At 57.9% G+C, this 14,589-nt stretch overlaps 1 protein-coding gene across 2 annotated transcripts in view; it reads left to right on the top strand.

Moving 5' to 3' along the window:
• AGAP3 (ArfGAP with GTPase domain, ankyrin repeat and PH domain 3) overlaps positions 1-14,343 on the top strand; it is a 109,337-nt gene extending 94,994 nt beyond the window's left edge. For both annotated transcript variants that reach the window (XM_066312978.1, XM_066312968.1), the window contains exons 14-18: positions 10,220-10,374; positions 10,834-10,924; positions 11,265-11,487; positions 12,539-12,794; positions 13,059-14,343. In XM_066312978.1, coding sequence (XP_066169075.1) covers positions 10,220-10,374; positions 10,834-10,924; positions 11,265-11,487; positions 12,539-12,794; positions 13,059-13,283 — 950 coding nt within the window. In that variant the 3' untranslated portion in view covers positions 13,284-14,343. The remainder of the gene's footprint in view (positions 1-10,219; positions 10,375-10,833; positions 10,925-11,264; positions 11,488-12,538; positions 12,795-13,058) is intronic.
• Positions 14,344-14,589: the final 246 nt, after the last annotated feature.

Genomic DNA, 14,589 nt, shown 5'->3' with positions numbered 1-14,589 from the left:
TAGTAGCAGACCTGAGAGCATACCATATGGTTAAAGTGTGCTCTCACACACCTGGACCTATTTCTGTTGACTTGTAAATTGGCCAAACTTCCATAATTTAAAAGGCCTGTGCTGGATACCTGCTTCAGGCCAAGGGTCTGTTGGAAAAGCTTGTCTACTTCAGGGGCCCAGTTGAAGGCATGTGCATTGTTCTCCCAATGCTCAGAGTACCGATGGGTTTTGTGTTGAAAAATTCTGGTGTCTCTGGTTGCTGAAGAGGGACCCAAAGCTTGACAGGAAGTCTGCAAGGCATGGGGAGGCATTCTGACACCAAAGACACCAAATTGTCCAGGTAGAGATGAGCCTGGCAGCCACGTTCTTCAAAGCCTGCATCTGTGGTTAGCTACTGGTAAAAGTGAGATTTGACTTTATTCTTTGTCATCCTGTCCCACAGCACTCAATAAGCTTCTATAGTGAACCAAAGTAAAGATGTAATTCAGAGAGGAAGAGGGTTCAGTACAAGCCTTTGAAACTAACAGTTGCTGCAAAATGAACCAGGAAATAATGTTATGTATCTGAAGGTGCTGCAGCTGTCCTGGCACCTTGCTCCAAATCACGTGTCTGCCTGCAGTCCAGCCCAGGTATCCCATAGCAGAACAGCTCAAGTCCTTGTTCTTGGAATCGTTGCTTTGATGATATGCAGGGTTGGGCAGCTCTCTAGTTCTATTTTGCAGTTGTCTGCATCTGAAATGCACCGAGTCTAAGACAGGCCTCCCCTCTGCAGTGGTTGACTGAGGAACCTTGAGCATCGTTTGAGTCTGTCAGACTGGTGTCCCATGGATTAGAAATAAGCATTGCCTGTAGTTGCACTTTGTTTTTAGCTCTGTGTGTATGTTGCCTCCTCAGGCCCACTGTTGCCCTTCCCAAACTGGTTTGCAGTTCTCAGCCCAGTGCTTGGCAAAAGGAGAGGCTCATTCTTTGTATCAATAGTGGGATAGTGAAGGAGGGGGGATGATTTTGCACCCCCACACATAAGACTGAGAAAGCATGTGCTGAAGTAGTGTGTCCTATCCTATAAATAAAATGCTAAAACGAGTTGTAAAGGAGGTCCCAAAGTTGACCTCGGTGTGACGATTGGATTTATGATGTGGACATGAGGGCTCTCAGCTGACCACCACCAAGACCAAGAAGCACAGGACTGATGTGTCAGTGCTTGCAGAGGAGGTCTGGTCCTGTGGCTGCTCAGTGCAGCTGATGGAGTGAGAGAGGTGCAGATGCTGGGACCTCACGGTACACAGAATGTAACACAATTTCCTAGTGGAAAAGGTAATTGAATGTGGGAACACTTTTATGAAGCAGTAACACAGACTAACCACGGCTTGAAGTCTTAAAATTTGATTAGTTCCCTTTCAACAACACATGTGTGCTTGGCAGAATTCCCAGCTCTCTGCTCCCAGATGCACAGGCTGGAGGGCTGTCACCCTTCTCCTTGTGCCCAGGACAGGAGTCTTTGAGCAATCCCAGTTTTTCCATCATTTCATAGGGATGTGTTTTCAGACACACACTCATTCTTTCTGTCCCTCCTGGTTTGGCAGCATCCCTGGAAGGTGAAGTGATGGGGGTGGAGACGTGTGGTGAGCATGAATGAGGGCATCACAGTGTTTTTGTGGCTTCCTGCACTGGTCCTTGCCTGTGGTGGTGAGCTGGGCAGAGGTCTGTCTTACCTGAAGCGTTACCCAGGCCCTGTTTCATGTGGATATGGTTAATTTAATTTAGCAATGTAACTTTTTCCTACAATGTCCATTCCTTGGCATTTATCAACACAGAACTTGATTTACCAGTGTAGTGCCAGTTAGCAAACTTCATCTGTCCCTGCACAGACCTTGCACACTGTGGATCCCCCTGCTGCCAGAGCCTCTGGCACCAGCACCAGGAGCAGGAGGAATCCCCACTCTGTGATCTGCAGTGCTGCTGGTGCCAAAGTGCACAGCAGCAGGTGGCTGAGCTGCTCCAGTGTTGCAGTGGGAAGGAGCAGTGCAAGCACCATGTGAGGGGTGAGCACAGCACAGCTCAGGGGGCACCCACGACCCACAGGCAGCCCATCCTTCATGTCTCCAGCGTGAATCCAGACCTTCCATGCCCCTGTGCGTGCTGTCCATGCTCCTTCTCCAGTGGGTGAACGGGTGCTGCAGTTGGGCAGAGCTGACTAAGCCAGCTGATCCCAGACCTGTGCTGGGGCACAGTGGTGCTCTGGGCTGCTGCATGGTGGGTTTCTGGCTTTTGGTCAGGTATTTTTTAAAAAGCATTTATTTTTTAAAAGAGTTTAATATATTAGAAATTTGATCCAATTGCAAAATTGGAGTTCCAGAGGCTGGGTGAGTTCTGTTATGCTCTCAGCTTGCCCTACATCAACAGGACCTGCTCCTGTGGGCAGTGTCTGAACCATGCTTTGGGTCCAAGGGAGCAGCCACTGATGCTGCACTTAGAGCTTCCCAGCCTGGTTTTAGCCAGTTCCAGCAGCAATGAGCTCTGTGCCCCATTTTGGTGTGAGGGGCACATCCTGGTCAAGAGAGACTGTGTGCATCCCTGTGCCCAGTATGAATTATGAGCTGGGTTGACCACCCTTTCCATCCCCCACCTGCCACATGCCTGCTCATGGCTCCTGCCCGTGGTACCTTTGTGAGTGACCTGGCTGGTCTCTCTCCTGCTCTGAGCTCTGGGGCTGCTCCAAGAGCTGATGCAGCTCTGGACACTGCGGAAGCTCATCACCAGGACCAGCAGGCCAGGGCAGAGGCAGGGGACTGAGTGACTCTGGGACTGGTGTTCAGGTGGCCACCCACGATGGGCTGCTGTCCTGCATGACTGGCAGGAGACTGGCAACAAGTACAAGGAGGTGCTGAGCCTCCACTTGAGATCCCATCCTAATGTCTGAATGGTCCAGCTGTGGACTCTGGGCTGAGCACTGCCCCACACCATGGGCATGGCCAGTGGTTTGTGTCATGGACAGTGTCCATAAGTATGACTGACACACCCTTGAATCTTTTTTAGCTGCTTTTGAATAGTTACAGCAGGTTGTTTTCAGAGCAGGGTACTTTGAGATGTTTTGCTTCTGCATAGTCAACACCGTGAAAGTGTGAAATTGCTGCACCAGGAGCAGGGCTGCCGGGCCCTGTGGCTGAGCTGCTGTCCCCTCGTGGTGCTCATCCCTCTGTGGGGGCTTCACTGTCCTGGCAGGAGCGTGGGGACAGTCCAGTGAGGAGCCATGCTTTCCATTAGCTCACGTCAGTGTGGCGGTGCTGCTGTGGGGAATACTGTGGAGGGACACCCCCCAAAGCTTCCCATGCGCGAGGAGCTGCGTGGGGCCAGGCAGGGTGTCAGGCTCAGCCTCTGTCATTGTCCTTGCAGGCAGGAGCAGCCCTGGGGGATGTGAGGGAGCAGGTTTGGGCTGTGCTCAGGCTGCCTGCACCTGCCTGCACCCACCCCACGCCCGTGAGCTAGGCACGAGCAGCTCAGGTTAGCATCCTGGGAAAGTTGGTGAGGTCTGGGGATAAATTGCCATCAGTTTATCTCATTTAGGAGGTAATCAGAGCCAGGGACGTGCAGAGCAATTGAATCTTAGTTGTTCTGAAGTATCATAAATCAAACGAGCTGTTGCTTTTTTACATGGGCTCATGTTAAAGAGAGCTCTGTGTCAGGCTGCCAGGGAGCATCCACAAACTATGGCAGGCGTGGGATTGGGCTGCCGGAGATGTCACCAAAGTGGGGAGTGCAGCTCAGGCTGTCAGGGAGCACCCACAGGCTGGCAAATGTGTGTCAGGCTGTCAGGGGATGAAGATGCTCATCCCCACGGTGTAGGTGCAGTGTCATCCTGCGAGGACCACCAGGAAAGTCTGCTCTTCTCAGAACCCAGCAATGCTCAGTGGCCAGTGGTGTGCTGTCCTGCCTTGGAGCAGCCCCCAGCCCCCTGCAGCCACGGTGCTCTTGGCTGGACCCTCAGCCCCCGCTCAGGCTGTCAGGAGAGCCAAAGAGCCACCAGACACGGCCGAGGGCAGCAGCACCTTTGCGACGCTCCCTGCTCCAGTCTCCCCATGGCTGCCAGAGCTCCGGGGATAATGAACTTCTCATGTGCTTAAAGAGTGATGCAGGGTGCATGGCGAGAAGCTGACAGCCCCTTAATGTGCTTCTCAGTGGCGGCCAAACGACGCGGTTTTGTCTTTGTTTTTTAGTTTTAAAACCCACAGGAAATTGATGGCCAGTAAAGAGTTGTGTTGGGGCGATGTGCGTGATTAATGCCGACTGTCAGGGGCTGTCGAGGCCGATGGTGGCAAGGCAGGAGCGAGGCTGAGCCGTGCTCACCAGATTGCTGGGGATTCCAGCTGCTATCGCTCAGCCCCACACAGCTTGTGTCACCCGTGCGCTTCCTTCCACCAAGCCTCTTAATTCAGTGCTAACAAGTCACTCCGGCTCATTATGGACCCTGGAGCTCCCGGTTCATCCTGGCGGGAGGGGAGGCAGCCTGTGCTGGGCTTCTCTGTGGTTCAGCTGGTCCCTGTCTCCATCAACTCCCATCCCCTTAGTCTGTGGTTCCTGGGGGACTTTATACAGCTCCGTGTTACCCCTCTGAGAGACCCTCATGTGCACACTCCTGACCCTGCCACAAGCCTCTGCTCACACTGGGAAGCCCACACTATCCGTGCCATCCTTCCTGTGACCTCCCTCCCTGCTGCCTTCACCCCTCCATCCCTTCTGCCACCTCCCAGGCCTGTCCCCACTGCACACATGCTGCACCCCACACTGCATCCTCTCTGCCATGGACACAGAAATGACACCCTTCCGTGAGCCCCTGCACACCCCTGTGTACCTGCGGTGTCCCCTGGGAGCACCTGCCCCTCCTGACACACGGTGTCTTTCCCCACACGTTTGGGACCCCATGGTACAGCTCAGCGTTTCCATCCACGCTCCAGCCCCCCGCTGCTGCCACCCCCGTGCCATCCGTGCTGGTGACACGCCAGCTCAGCCCGGGGCACTCCGGGCCCTGGGGCACTGACACTGGCACTGGGGGGTCTCCACAGCGCAGTCCTGCTGCGCTCTCCTGGCGCCTGTCCCTGCGGAGGGGCCTGTCCCCGCCGCACTAATACAGGTTGGGAATATTGGGTTTAATGATCTGCAAAATGAGGAGGTAGCGAACTGACATTTACGAATGGTGCTGCATCCTTCTCTTCCCAGACGCCTGCTAATTTGTTGATATCCCAAACACCTCATAATGATATGGTACAGTTGCAGCTTGCAAACAAGCATCCTGAGGCCAGGGGCTGCCGGCTGCCCTCTCCAGGACCCTCCTCACAGCCTCGGCAGCCAGAGAACAGAGCTGTGGGCCAGGGTCTCCCTGCATGTCTGACAGGACCTGCCCTGGTTCCTGCCTTGTGCCCCACATGCTGGAGGCATCCCCCCACCTCCTCCCTGTGTGACTACCCACTCTCCAGGGCCTCTGGAGGCACTTCTACTACTCCAGCAATAAGCGGGAGAAGGGATGGGAGTGGGAGAAGGACAGCGTGGAGGGAGAGGCTGGGTGTGACTGGGAGATGGTGAAGAGCAGAGGTGACAGAGGAGACTTCTGCTTCAAGAGTGCGGCTCCATGCCAGCTCTGCTTCCCGTTACCCTGATGTTGAGTGGAATCCTGCTCCTTTCTGCTGGACCTGCAGGGATGCAGGGAAGATGTCCTACACTCCCCTATAGCCATCTGCTCAGGAAGGAGGCAGCCAGAAAGCTGTCTGGCATGGAAGGCTCTCTGCCTGGTGTGCTGACATGGAGATGCTCCTGCCATCTCCTGTGCTGAACTCCCCCTTCCTGTGGGGGAAGAAAGTGCTGCCCTGGGCCTTTGGGCTGGTGTGGGGGAGCTCTGTCCAGTGCCATGTTTAGAGAGGGAATTGCTGTGCTGTGTCCAAGTGCTGTGAGCACAGCCCTGCCGCACTTGGTGGGGACCAGAGGGACATTGCTCCATCCTCTGTCCTCACACAGCTGCTTTGTATCCTGGTGCTCCTGAAGCAGCCTCCCATATTGCTTATGCTCTAGAGTGCTGCCCCTTGGGTAGGGATGAGGCCTGGGGCCAGCCTGTCCCACTGCAGCTCCCCGGGGAAACACGCTGCCTGGGTGACCTGCAGCACCCACAGAGAACCAGGGTGTCCATGGGAAAGGAGGTGGGAAGTTCTGCTCCTGTGGCTCCATGTCAGGGTCCCCACAGGAGGGTGGCTGGGCTGGGCACCAATGCAGGGTGTAGCCAGAGCCCTTTTCAGAGCAGGACCAAGCTCTGCCCCAGCCCTGTGTTGAAGCTGAGGTGTTTTTAGGTCCCTAGTGTGCCCCTTCTGACCAGAGCTGTACTTCCCCCCACTCAGAGCACAGAAAGGGCACTTTCTGTGAGCACTCTGTGTCACTGCTGCTCCCTTTCCTTTTCCTCTCTGGCATCCCACAGGTGTCAGTGGGACGCACTGTTCCAGTGGCACCTTTTCCCCAGGGCTGCCTTGAGCAGCAGATGCAAGCTGCCTTGCATCTTGGTGGGCACTTCCTTTCCCTCCTGCTGTCCCTTTGTTCTGGCTCCCGGCCAGACACACGGGGTGTCTCCATTCCCTCATTCCTGGCAGCTGCCCAGAGGATGGTTCCCCCCACGGCTGCCGTGTTGGCAGAGGGTGCTGGCTGCACTGGGGCTGCTCATCTCCCTGCCCATGGTTTTGGGTGGAGTCTGGGTGCCATGTGGCCCTGCTGTCCTGGCCGTGCCCTCCCTAATCCCGCTCCTGTTCAGAGCCCTTGTTCCTGGGCAGTGTTGGAAGGGGGGCCGTGGGGTTAACACCATTAGCAGAGACAGCTCACACCAACTCTGCTCAGCAACTCTTCACGGAGCTCAGTCTTTAAAACATCATCAAAAAATCATCAAGAGAGAGAGAGAGGCAGCGCATTCATTTCCACTGCCCACTAATTCTAATGGAGCTGGTGTAATGGGCTCCCAGCAGCACACTGGGGCAGCCGCAGGGCTGGGGGGCCGGGCTCTGCCATCTGGCCCCTGGATAGCTGCTCACTTGGAGGCAGCTGGGAAGGGCTCCCTGCACCTGTAGGAGTGGCTTCCTCTGAGGTCTGGGCCCTCTCGAGTTGGAGCTGGCAAGCTCTGGGACTTCTCTGGCCTCTGAGAAGGAGCCCGTGCCCATGTGTGGAGCAGGGGAGAGAGTTCTGCCAGCTCTGCTTCAGCAGAGGCAGTCTAAACCCTTCTGCTTATGTCATCTGCTTGAAAGGATGCTACCCTTTCATCCAGCCAGAAATGGCCCTGCCACATTGGAGACCTGTACCTCTCCCCAGAAGAAACTGAGAATGCCCAGTGCTTTCCCTAAAACAGCAGCTGGAGTCTGATCCAGCTTGTATGGGTGCCCTGAGGAGCTCAGGCACCGATCATAGACCATTCTAGAAGGTGAGTCTGCACCATGTTCAAAGCTGCTGCAAGTCCTTGATTCCCTTCCCAGCTCTGCTGATCCTCACATGTGGATCCAGGGGTGTGATCCCACCGAGCCACGCTCCTCTGTCATAGGCATGCTGTGCCTCCAAAGAGATCCAGCCCCACGGTGCCATGCTGCACTTTGAGGTGGGGAATTTGCCTTAGCACAGCAGAAAAGCTGTGTCCTTTGTTAGCTCTTCCCGGGCTCCAAGAGCAGCAGGGCTTTTGTTCGGCATGAAGCTGGAATCCAGGAGGCACAAAGAATGAAGGGAATGGAGGTCCCGTGTCTTGCAGAGCTGGCACCAGGGCTTTGGTTGGACTGGGACTGCTCCCACAGCTGGGACTGGGCAGCCTCAGAGCTCTGGGACATCCCTCTGCTGTGACAGTAGGGAAAGTCCATCTGAGTCAGGTTGGAGCCCCAGAAATTCCTCTCTCGGAAGGAGGGAATCTCCTGCCTTACTGTGAATGTCCTGAGCAGAATGTCCTGGCCCCCACCCCAGCATGGTGCCTCAGGGAGCAGCAGTGACCTCTCCATCAGAGCCCTGGGCAGGCAGAGCAGGCCTTTGCTTTCCTGGGAAGCCTACAGGTGCAGGAAGGCTGGGACTGGGATTCTGCTGCCTGCCTGGTGGGGAGGTGCTGGGTGAACGGGAAACCAGGAACAAGGAAGATGGAGCCATGTGAGGCCACAGCAGGAATCCTTGCTGTGTCCTGTTCACCACGATGTCCTCTTCCTGCTGTGCAGAAGCGACTCAGCAGCAGGGAGGACTTGAGGTGCATCCAGTGCTTCCTGAGTCCAGGCAGCTGGCTTGGGCTCTGCAGCACAGCAGCAGCAGCCACAGGTAGCTCAGACCAAGGCAGGGTGAGATTTCAGGAGAGCAGGGCCTGTTCTGATGTGTCACTGTCTGCAGATGCTCCCTCCAGCACCTGGGCAGCCTCTGCCCCAGGGAGCTGCTGCTCATTCCTGGCTGGCTGGTGGTGCTTGGCCCCAGGCAGCCTGCAGTCCTGAGGCTGTGGGGGGATGATCCTGGCTCCCCTGCAGTCTGGAGGCTCCCTGCCCGTGCCGGGGTCTGGCAGCACTCACAAAGGCTGGTGCCAGCAAGCAAAGGAGGCAATGCCTGTTAGCCTGGCTGTTGGCTGGTTATTTCCCAGTATTCACAAGCTAACAGCTTTTCCAAGAATCTTGTTCTTGAGCTGGGACTTGGTGTCTGTGGGGTCTCTCCTGCAGCTGAGAGCTGGAGGAAAGTGCTGGACAAGTGGGATGTCCCAGGTATGCCTGTGTATCACAGGGAGAGTCCAGCAGTGTGGCTAACTACTCGCTTCTGTAGTCTGACATAATTCTGACGGCTCAATCTCATTCCAGCAGGAGAGAGGCAGTTGCAGACATCTTTCCCTAGACGAGGAGTCCCAGGCTAATTTAAGGTGAAATGAGTAAAAGAGCCTTGCCTTCCTATCTGGGAAGGGCAAGCCAGGACAAGCCCTCGTGCTGGAGTCGCTCCATCCTCCCCAGGCTGTGATGGTGTGGAGACCTGGCCTTGTGCTCCTGCACCAGTTCACCAGCACTGGTGGTCTCCAGGTGGTTCTTGTCAGTGCAGGTGCTGACCACAAGCCTGGGAGGAAGGACTGTGCACTCCCATCACGGCCAACAGACCTGGTTTTCCTAAGGAGACTTCCCAAGGCTGCACCATGTTCTGGGGATGTTCGTGGACACAGCCTGGCTCACATGGGTCCAGGTGGCCCCACAGTAGCTGAGGGTGGCCATGCCCTTGGTGGGACCTCTGCAGCCATCACTGGGCGCTGCAGCAGCTCCTCAGTCCCTGCCTTTCTGCTGCTTCCCTCCACAGTGAGGGGCTTCTGTGCTGCAGAGAAGTCAGGGAGAGGAGGAGACCTCCCTCCAACCCCTCCAGACTCCCCTGCTCACCTCCCCACGTCATGCCTGCTGTGCACAGACCCTGCCAGGCTTGAGGCCAGTGCAGCTCTGCCTTGATGTGGACTGGAGGCCCCTCGGCCTCCGTGCTGTCTCTGGAGCTGAGCAGTTGACTCCCTGCTTTTAATAGAGAGCTGGGAAGGCACATTATGGAGATGAGGGTGTTATTTGCATAACGCTAATTAGGTAATTACAAATCATTTTGCTATGAGCTGAAGCATGTGCTGTGACATAACGTTTATTAGTCATTCCATTCAGGCCCCGCTTAGTTAAGTCATTTACTGCACTAACTACTGAAGTTGGCAATAAAAGGTAAATGCTGGTGCTGGGTGTGAGGCTGACACGACGCCCCATGAACTGTGCCCATGGGGGGCCGTGTGAGGCAGGGCTGCAGGTGTTAGTAGGGCAGAACACCTTTTAAGGCATGGTGAGGAGCTGCCTCTGAGCCCACTGCACAGGCCCCTCTGGCATCAGCTCCCTCCGTGTGCAGGGCCCGTCGCTCCAAACCTGCTCCAGGGCGGGCAGTGAGCTGCTGGGGCTGTCTGCAGGCACCAGCCCAGTGGAGGAGCTGATTTCACTGCTCCAGATGTTGGCAGCTTTCTCTGAGGGTGGGACACAGGGCAGGGAGAGTGGGCACAAACCAGTGGAGCCGTGTGGGGCAGAGGGAGGGAGCACTGGCACTGAGCTCTGATTCTTCTCTGCAGGCATTTGCCGAGCATCCTGGGCTCTGCTGCTGCCTCGACCCTGCCATGTGGGGATGGCGGTGGCCTGCCAGGATCTGTCCCATGGCAGACCCCCTCCTTCCCAGCCCTGTGTTATGGCACACCTTTCTTTTCCAGAACCAGATGAGCCATTTGAGTTCATTATCGTGTCACTGACGGGCCAGACGTGGCTCTTTGAAGCCTCAACATCAGAGGAGCGGGAGCTCTGGGTGCAGGCCATTGAGAGCCAGATCCTGGCCAGCCTGCAGGGCTGTGAGAGCAGCAAAAACAAGGTAAGAGGCCTTGGCCAACTCCTGTTCTGTCTTCTCTGGTGTCTGCTTTGCCACAGTCCTCCATGCCTCACACTTGCCTGTCTGTCCCCGCTGCATCCTGCCTTGATCTCTTTTCTCCCAGTGAGAGTTCAGTCCTGTCCCTGGGACTGTGCAGTTCTCCGCAGGTTTCTTGTCACCTCTTCCCCGCCTGGCTCTGGCCCCACAGAGTACTCTGCATCCCACGTGGCTGGATCCTACATGTTTCATTCCCTCCCTGGACACCTCTGCCCTTTCTCCTCCTTTGCCCACTGTCCCCTGCTCCTCTGGCGCACAGCTGGCCACTCCAGACGCTGTTGCCAGAGCCCCCATGCTGCCAGCCTCGTGGGGTGCGGTGTGGCACGCCGGGAGGGGTGCAGGATGTGTGGCTGTGTGGTAGGGTGTCTGGCCTGCGGCGAAGAGGACCCTGTGTGTTGTTTTCAGGCTCGGCTGGGCAGCCAGGGCGACGCACAGGCCATGCAGGCCGTCCGCACCGCGCGCGGGAACAGCTTCTGCGTGGACTGCGACGCACCCAGTAAGAGATGCTGCACTGGGGGGGACCCTCACCCGGGAGGGGGCTCCAGCCACCCCAGGCACCCCCTCCCTCAGCCCAGAAAAGCCTGCTCTGTGTGTCTGTCCTGTCCTCTCCTGCAGTGGACCTGCTCCTTGGGGTTGGGGTACAGACCACATTGCCGCGCTGGCCTGTGACCCCACACTGAGGTCCTGGCCTCTCCGTGCCCACCTATCCCAGGAACACTGAACTGGGAAGGGCTCTGGTGGACAGATGCCTGCAAATAGGAGTCTGAACCACAGGAGACGGGCTGGTAAGTTTCGGCAGGGTATTAACTCTCCCCCACTGATCCTGCTGCCCTCAGATCCGGACTGGGCCAGTCTGAACCTGGGTGCTCTCATGTGCATCGAGTGCTCTGGGATCCATCGCAACCTGGGCACCCACCTGTCCCGTGTGCGCTCCCTGGACCTGGATGACTGGCCTAGTGAGCTTCTTATGGTCATGACGGCCATCGGCAACGCGCTTGCAAACGCTGTCTGGGAGGGAATGGTGGAAGGGTACCCCAAGCCCACGCCTGAGAGCAGTCGGTAAGGGAGGTGGTGAACCCCAGAGATGCTTCTTGGGAACCACACCAGGAGGGCTGGGGAACGCTACAGGGGTTGGGAGCGGCCATTGAGGCAGGCAGGATTCCTCAGGATGCTCCAGTGTTGGGGGTCCTGCCTGCCTGCAAGGCACTGGCCAGCCTCTCCTGCCATCCTGGTGATGGAGAGTGGGGCTCCACGGCAGCCACAGCCGTGCGGTGACTCTGAGAGCTGAGGCTGGCTGCAAAGCTGAAGGGGTTAACAGAGATGGCTTGGCAGCGTCGTCGTGCAGGTCTCCAGGGTCTGTCCCTTTCAGGCCCTTGTCTGTCCCTATCGGAGCCACTCCGCTGTCACTCATCCCAACAAGAGCCCATTCTGCGGCTTATCAGCGGCGGAGCGCGGGTCAGGGGCCGGCGGCAGTGAGCATGCTCGGCGCGGGGCTTTGATGGCCGCCCGCCAGATGCAGATGGATAGAATGGCAGCAGATAGCAGCGGACGGCACACATCGATCCGCGCCCCGCCGGGACGGACGCGGACACTGCCTTTGTCTGCGCCGGGCGAGACGGCGGCGGCGATAAGGTGCCTCCCGTGGCGCTGGGCCGGCGTGTGCAGCGCTAACCTTTTCCTGCCACTGGCCCTGGCCCACACGCAGGCACGGGACAGGGACGGTCCCCGAGCTGCCACAGCGTGGGCACACAGCGCTGGGGTGCGAGGGGCTCCGGCACGGAGGTGCAGGGAGACAGGTGTGGGGTCTGGGTGCAGGGTGCTGCTGCTGTACAGGCGTGGATGTAAGCACACGGTGTCCGTAGGGAGCTGTAAGGAGGTGCCGTGAGTCCAGCAGGTGTCAGGCAGGTGTCCAGAGGGGGATGACAGAGCCTCAGTGGCAGCTGTGAGCACAGGGGCACGGCAGGGGCTATGCAGAACATACCTGGGTGTGACAGATGTTCACTGCTCACACAAGGATGTTCACATGGCAGTGCTGATACCCGTGTCCTTCTGTGCATGGCGCCCAGGCAAATAGTCTCCACTGTGACAGTGACAATGTCCTGTCTGGCAGGGAGGAGAAGGAGCGCTGGATCCGGGCTAAGTACGAGCAGAAGCTCTTTCTGGCCCCGCTGCCTCAGTCTGACATCCCGCTGGGGCAGCAGCTGCTGCGGGCCGTGGTGGAGGATGACCTGCGCCTCGTGGTGACGCTCCTGGCCCATGGCACCAAGGAGGAAGTGAACGAGACCTATGGAGATGGAGACGGGCGCACGGCGCTGCATCTCTCCTGCGCAATGGCCAATGTAGTCTTCACACAGCTGCTCATCTGGGTGAGACAGACCCCGCAGTCTCCACTGCTGTGTGTGGTGCTATCCCGGCCCTTCCCCGCCTCCCTACCCTTTTCCGTCCTGCTTCTGTGGGTTCCCCCACATGTCCACTGGCACTGACCTGCCCATCCTCTTGGCTCCCTCTCCCTGCCCACCCACCCGGGTCCCTCCTCCTGCCTTCCCCAGGGCCCCGCTGCACCCTGCCATCCCGTGCCCCCGGCACACGGCTCCCAGGTGCCACTGACGGGCTGCTTCTCTCCTGCGCAGTACGGAGTGGACGTGAAGAGCCGGGACGCTCGGGGCCTGACCCCGCTGGCCTATGCCCGCCGAGCCGGCAGCCAGGAGTGCATCGACATCTTGCTGCAGCACGGCTGCCCCAGCGACAGCAGCGCCACGCTGACCCCCAGCCTGCCCCGCCGCAACGCCAACGCCAACAACAACGCCTGCGCCGCGGCGCCGGCCGAGCTCAGCGCCAGCCCCAGCACGGGCTAGCCCTGCACAGTGCCCTCCAGCCCTGCCGGGGACCAGGGCCACAGCAGTGGCTCCGAGAGCAGCACAGATGGGCCCCCACGGTGCTTGCCCTCACCAGAATCCCCGTTCCAGCCAAGAGGAGCCGGGAGCCAGCTGGGCATCCTGCTCCTCTGCACTGGTGGTTCCAGCCACCCCTGGCCGTGCAGCTGTGCAGACCCAATGCTGGCAGCTTGTGGAGGGGCTCCCACATCATCGCTGGGGTGGCTCCAGTGCACCCCGTTCTCACGAGCGGTACATGGATGGGGAGCCAGTTTCTCCTGCCCCCCTCCTCCCCACCCATCTGTAGATAAAGCAGGGGCTGGGGGCAGTTCAGGTGTGTAGCCCCCCTGCACGGCAGTACTAGGGAGGCTGATGGCTGCACCTGCTCTCTAAGGCAGGGCAGTTTGGGTACTTCCCTCCTGCTCTCCCTCCATGTCGGCCTCACCACACGCCCCAGTGCAGTGGTGATGTGGGGGGCAGCAGGAGGTGCATATTTCTCCATTGCACCCCCATGCTGCTTTGCTCCTGGCAGGTGCAGGAGGGATGCATGCACCAATACTGCTCCCTGTGTGCTGATGCCAGGGTGGCATCTCCCCAGCACAACCCCTGGACAAAGGCCTCCCAGCCTCCCTGGTGACCTGGAGCGGGAGGAGGATGGTCACCTCGGTATCCCCAGCTTTGTCTGTCTGTCTGTCTGTAGAGTCACTGTCCTTCCAGGTTAAAGCTCCAAGCTCCAAGCCATACACAGTGTCTCCATCAGAGCCTCCAGCTGGCTCCTGCTGCTGCCCAGGTGGGGCTGGTCTCTGGCTGAGCAAGAGGAAAGGACCATCTCTCTGCACTGGGGACAAGCCTCTAGCTGAATGCTGGAACCTCAAGGCTTTGGACACTGCTATGGAATGTCTCTGTCACTTGTGTATAAAATGTACATTGGAAATATTTATATGGACACTCTGTATATACGGTTTCTTTTCCATGAGTTGCCCTGTGTGTGTTATCTGCAGCCAAGGAGATAAAGGCCAATAAAGCAACACAACCTCTGCCAGGCCAGCGTCTCAGTGTGCTGCCTTTGGGGCCTTCGATGCAGCCCTGGTTTGCAGCTGGGTCTGGGGACTCTCCACCCCACACTGAGAAACGTTCAGCCTCTTCTCCTCTGGCTCGGGCTCTGTGCCAAACTGCAGTCCTGTGCCAAACCGGGCCCCTGGGACACGGCAGAGTGCGGAGGTGTTGAGGGGAGATGTACCAACCAGGGCACTGCTGAGGGACAGTGCCAGACCATGGCCCCAGAGGA

Source organism: Sylvia atricapilla, chromosome 1 (genome assembly GCF_009819655.1).
Source record: "Sylvia atricapilla isolate bSylAtr1 chromosome 1, bSylAtr1.pri, whole genome shotgun sequence".
In the NCBI taxonomy this organism is placed as follows: domain Eukaryota; kingdom Metazoa; phylum Chordata; class Aves; order Passeriformes; family Sylviidae; genus Sylvia; species Sylvia atricapilla.
Note: the sequence above shows the minus strand (reverse complement) of the source record. Positions and strands in the feature narration are given on the sequence as shown.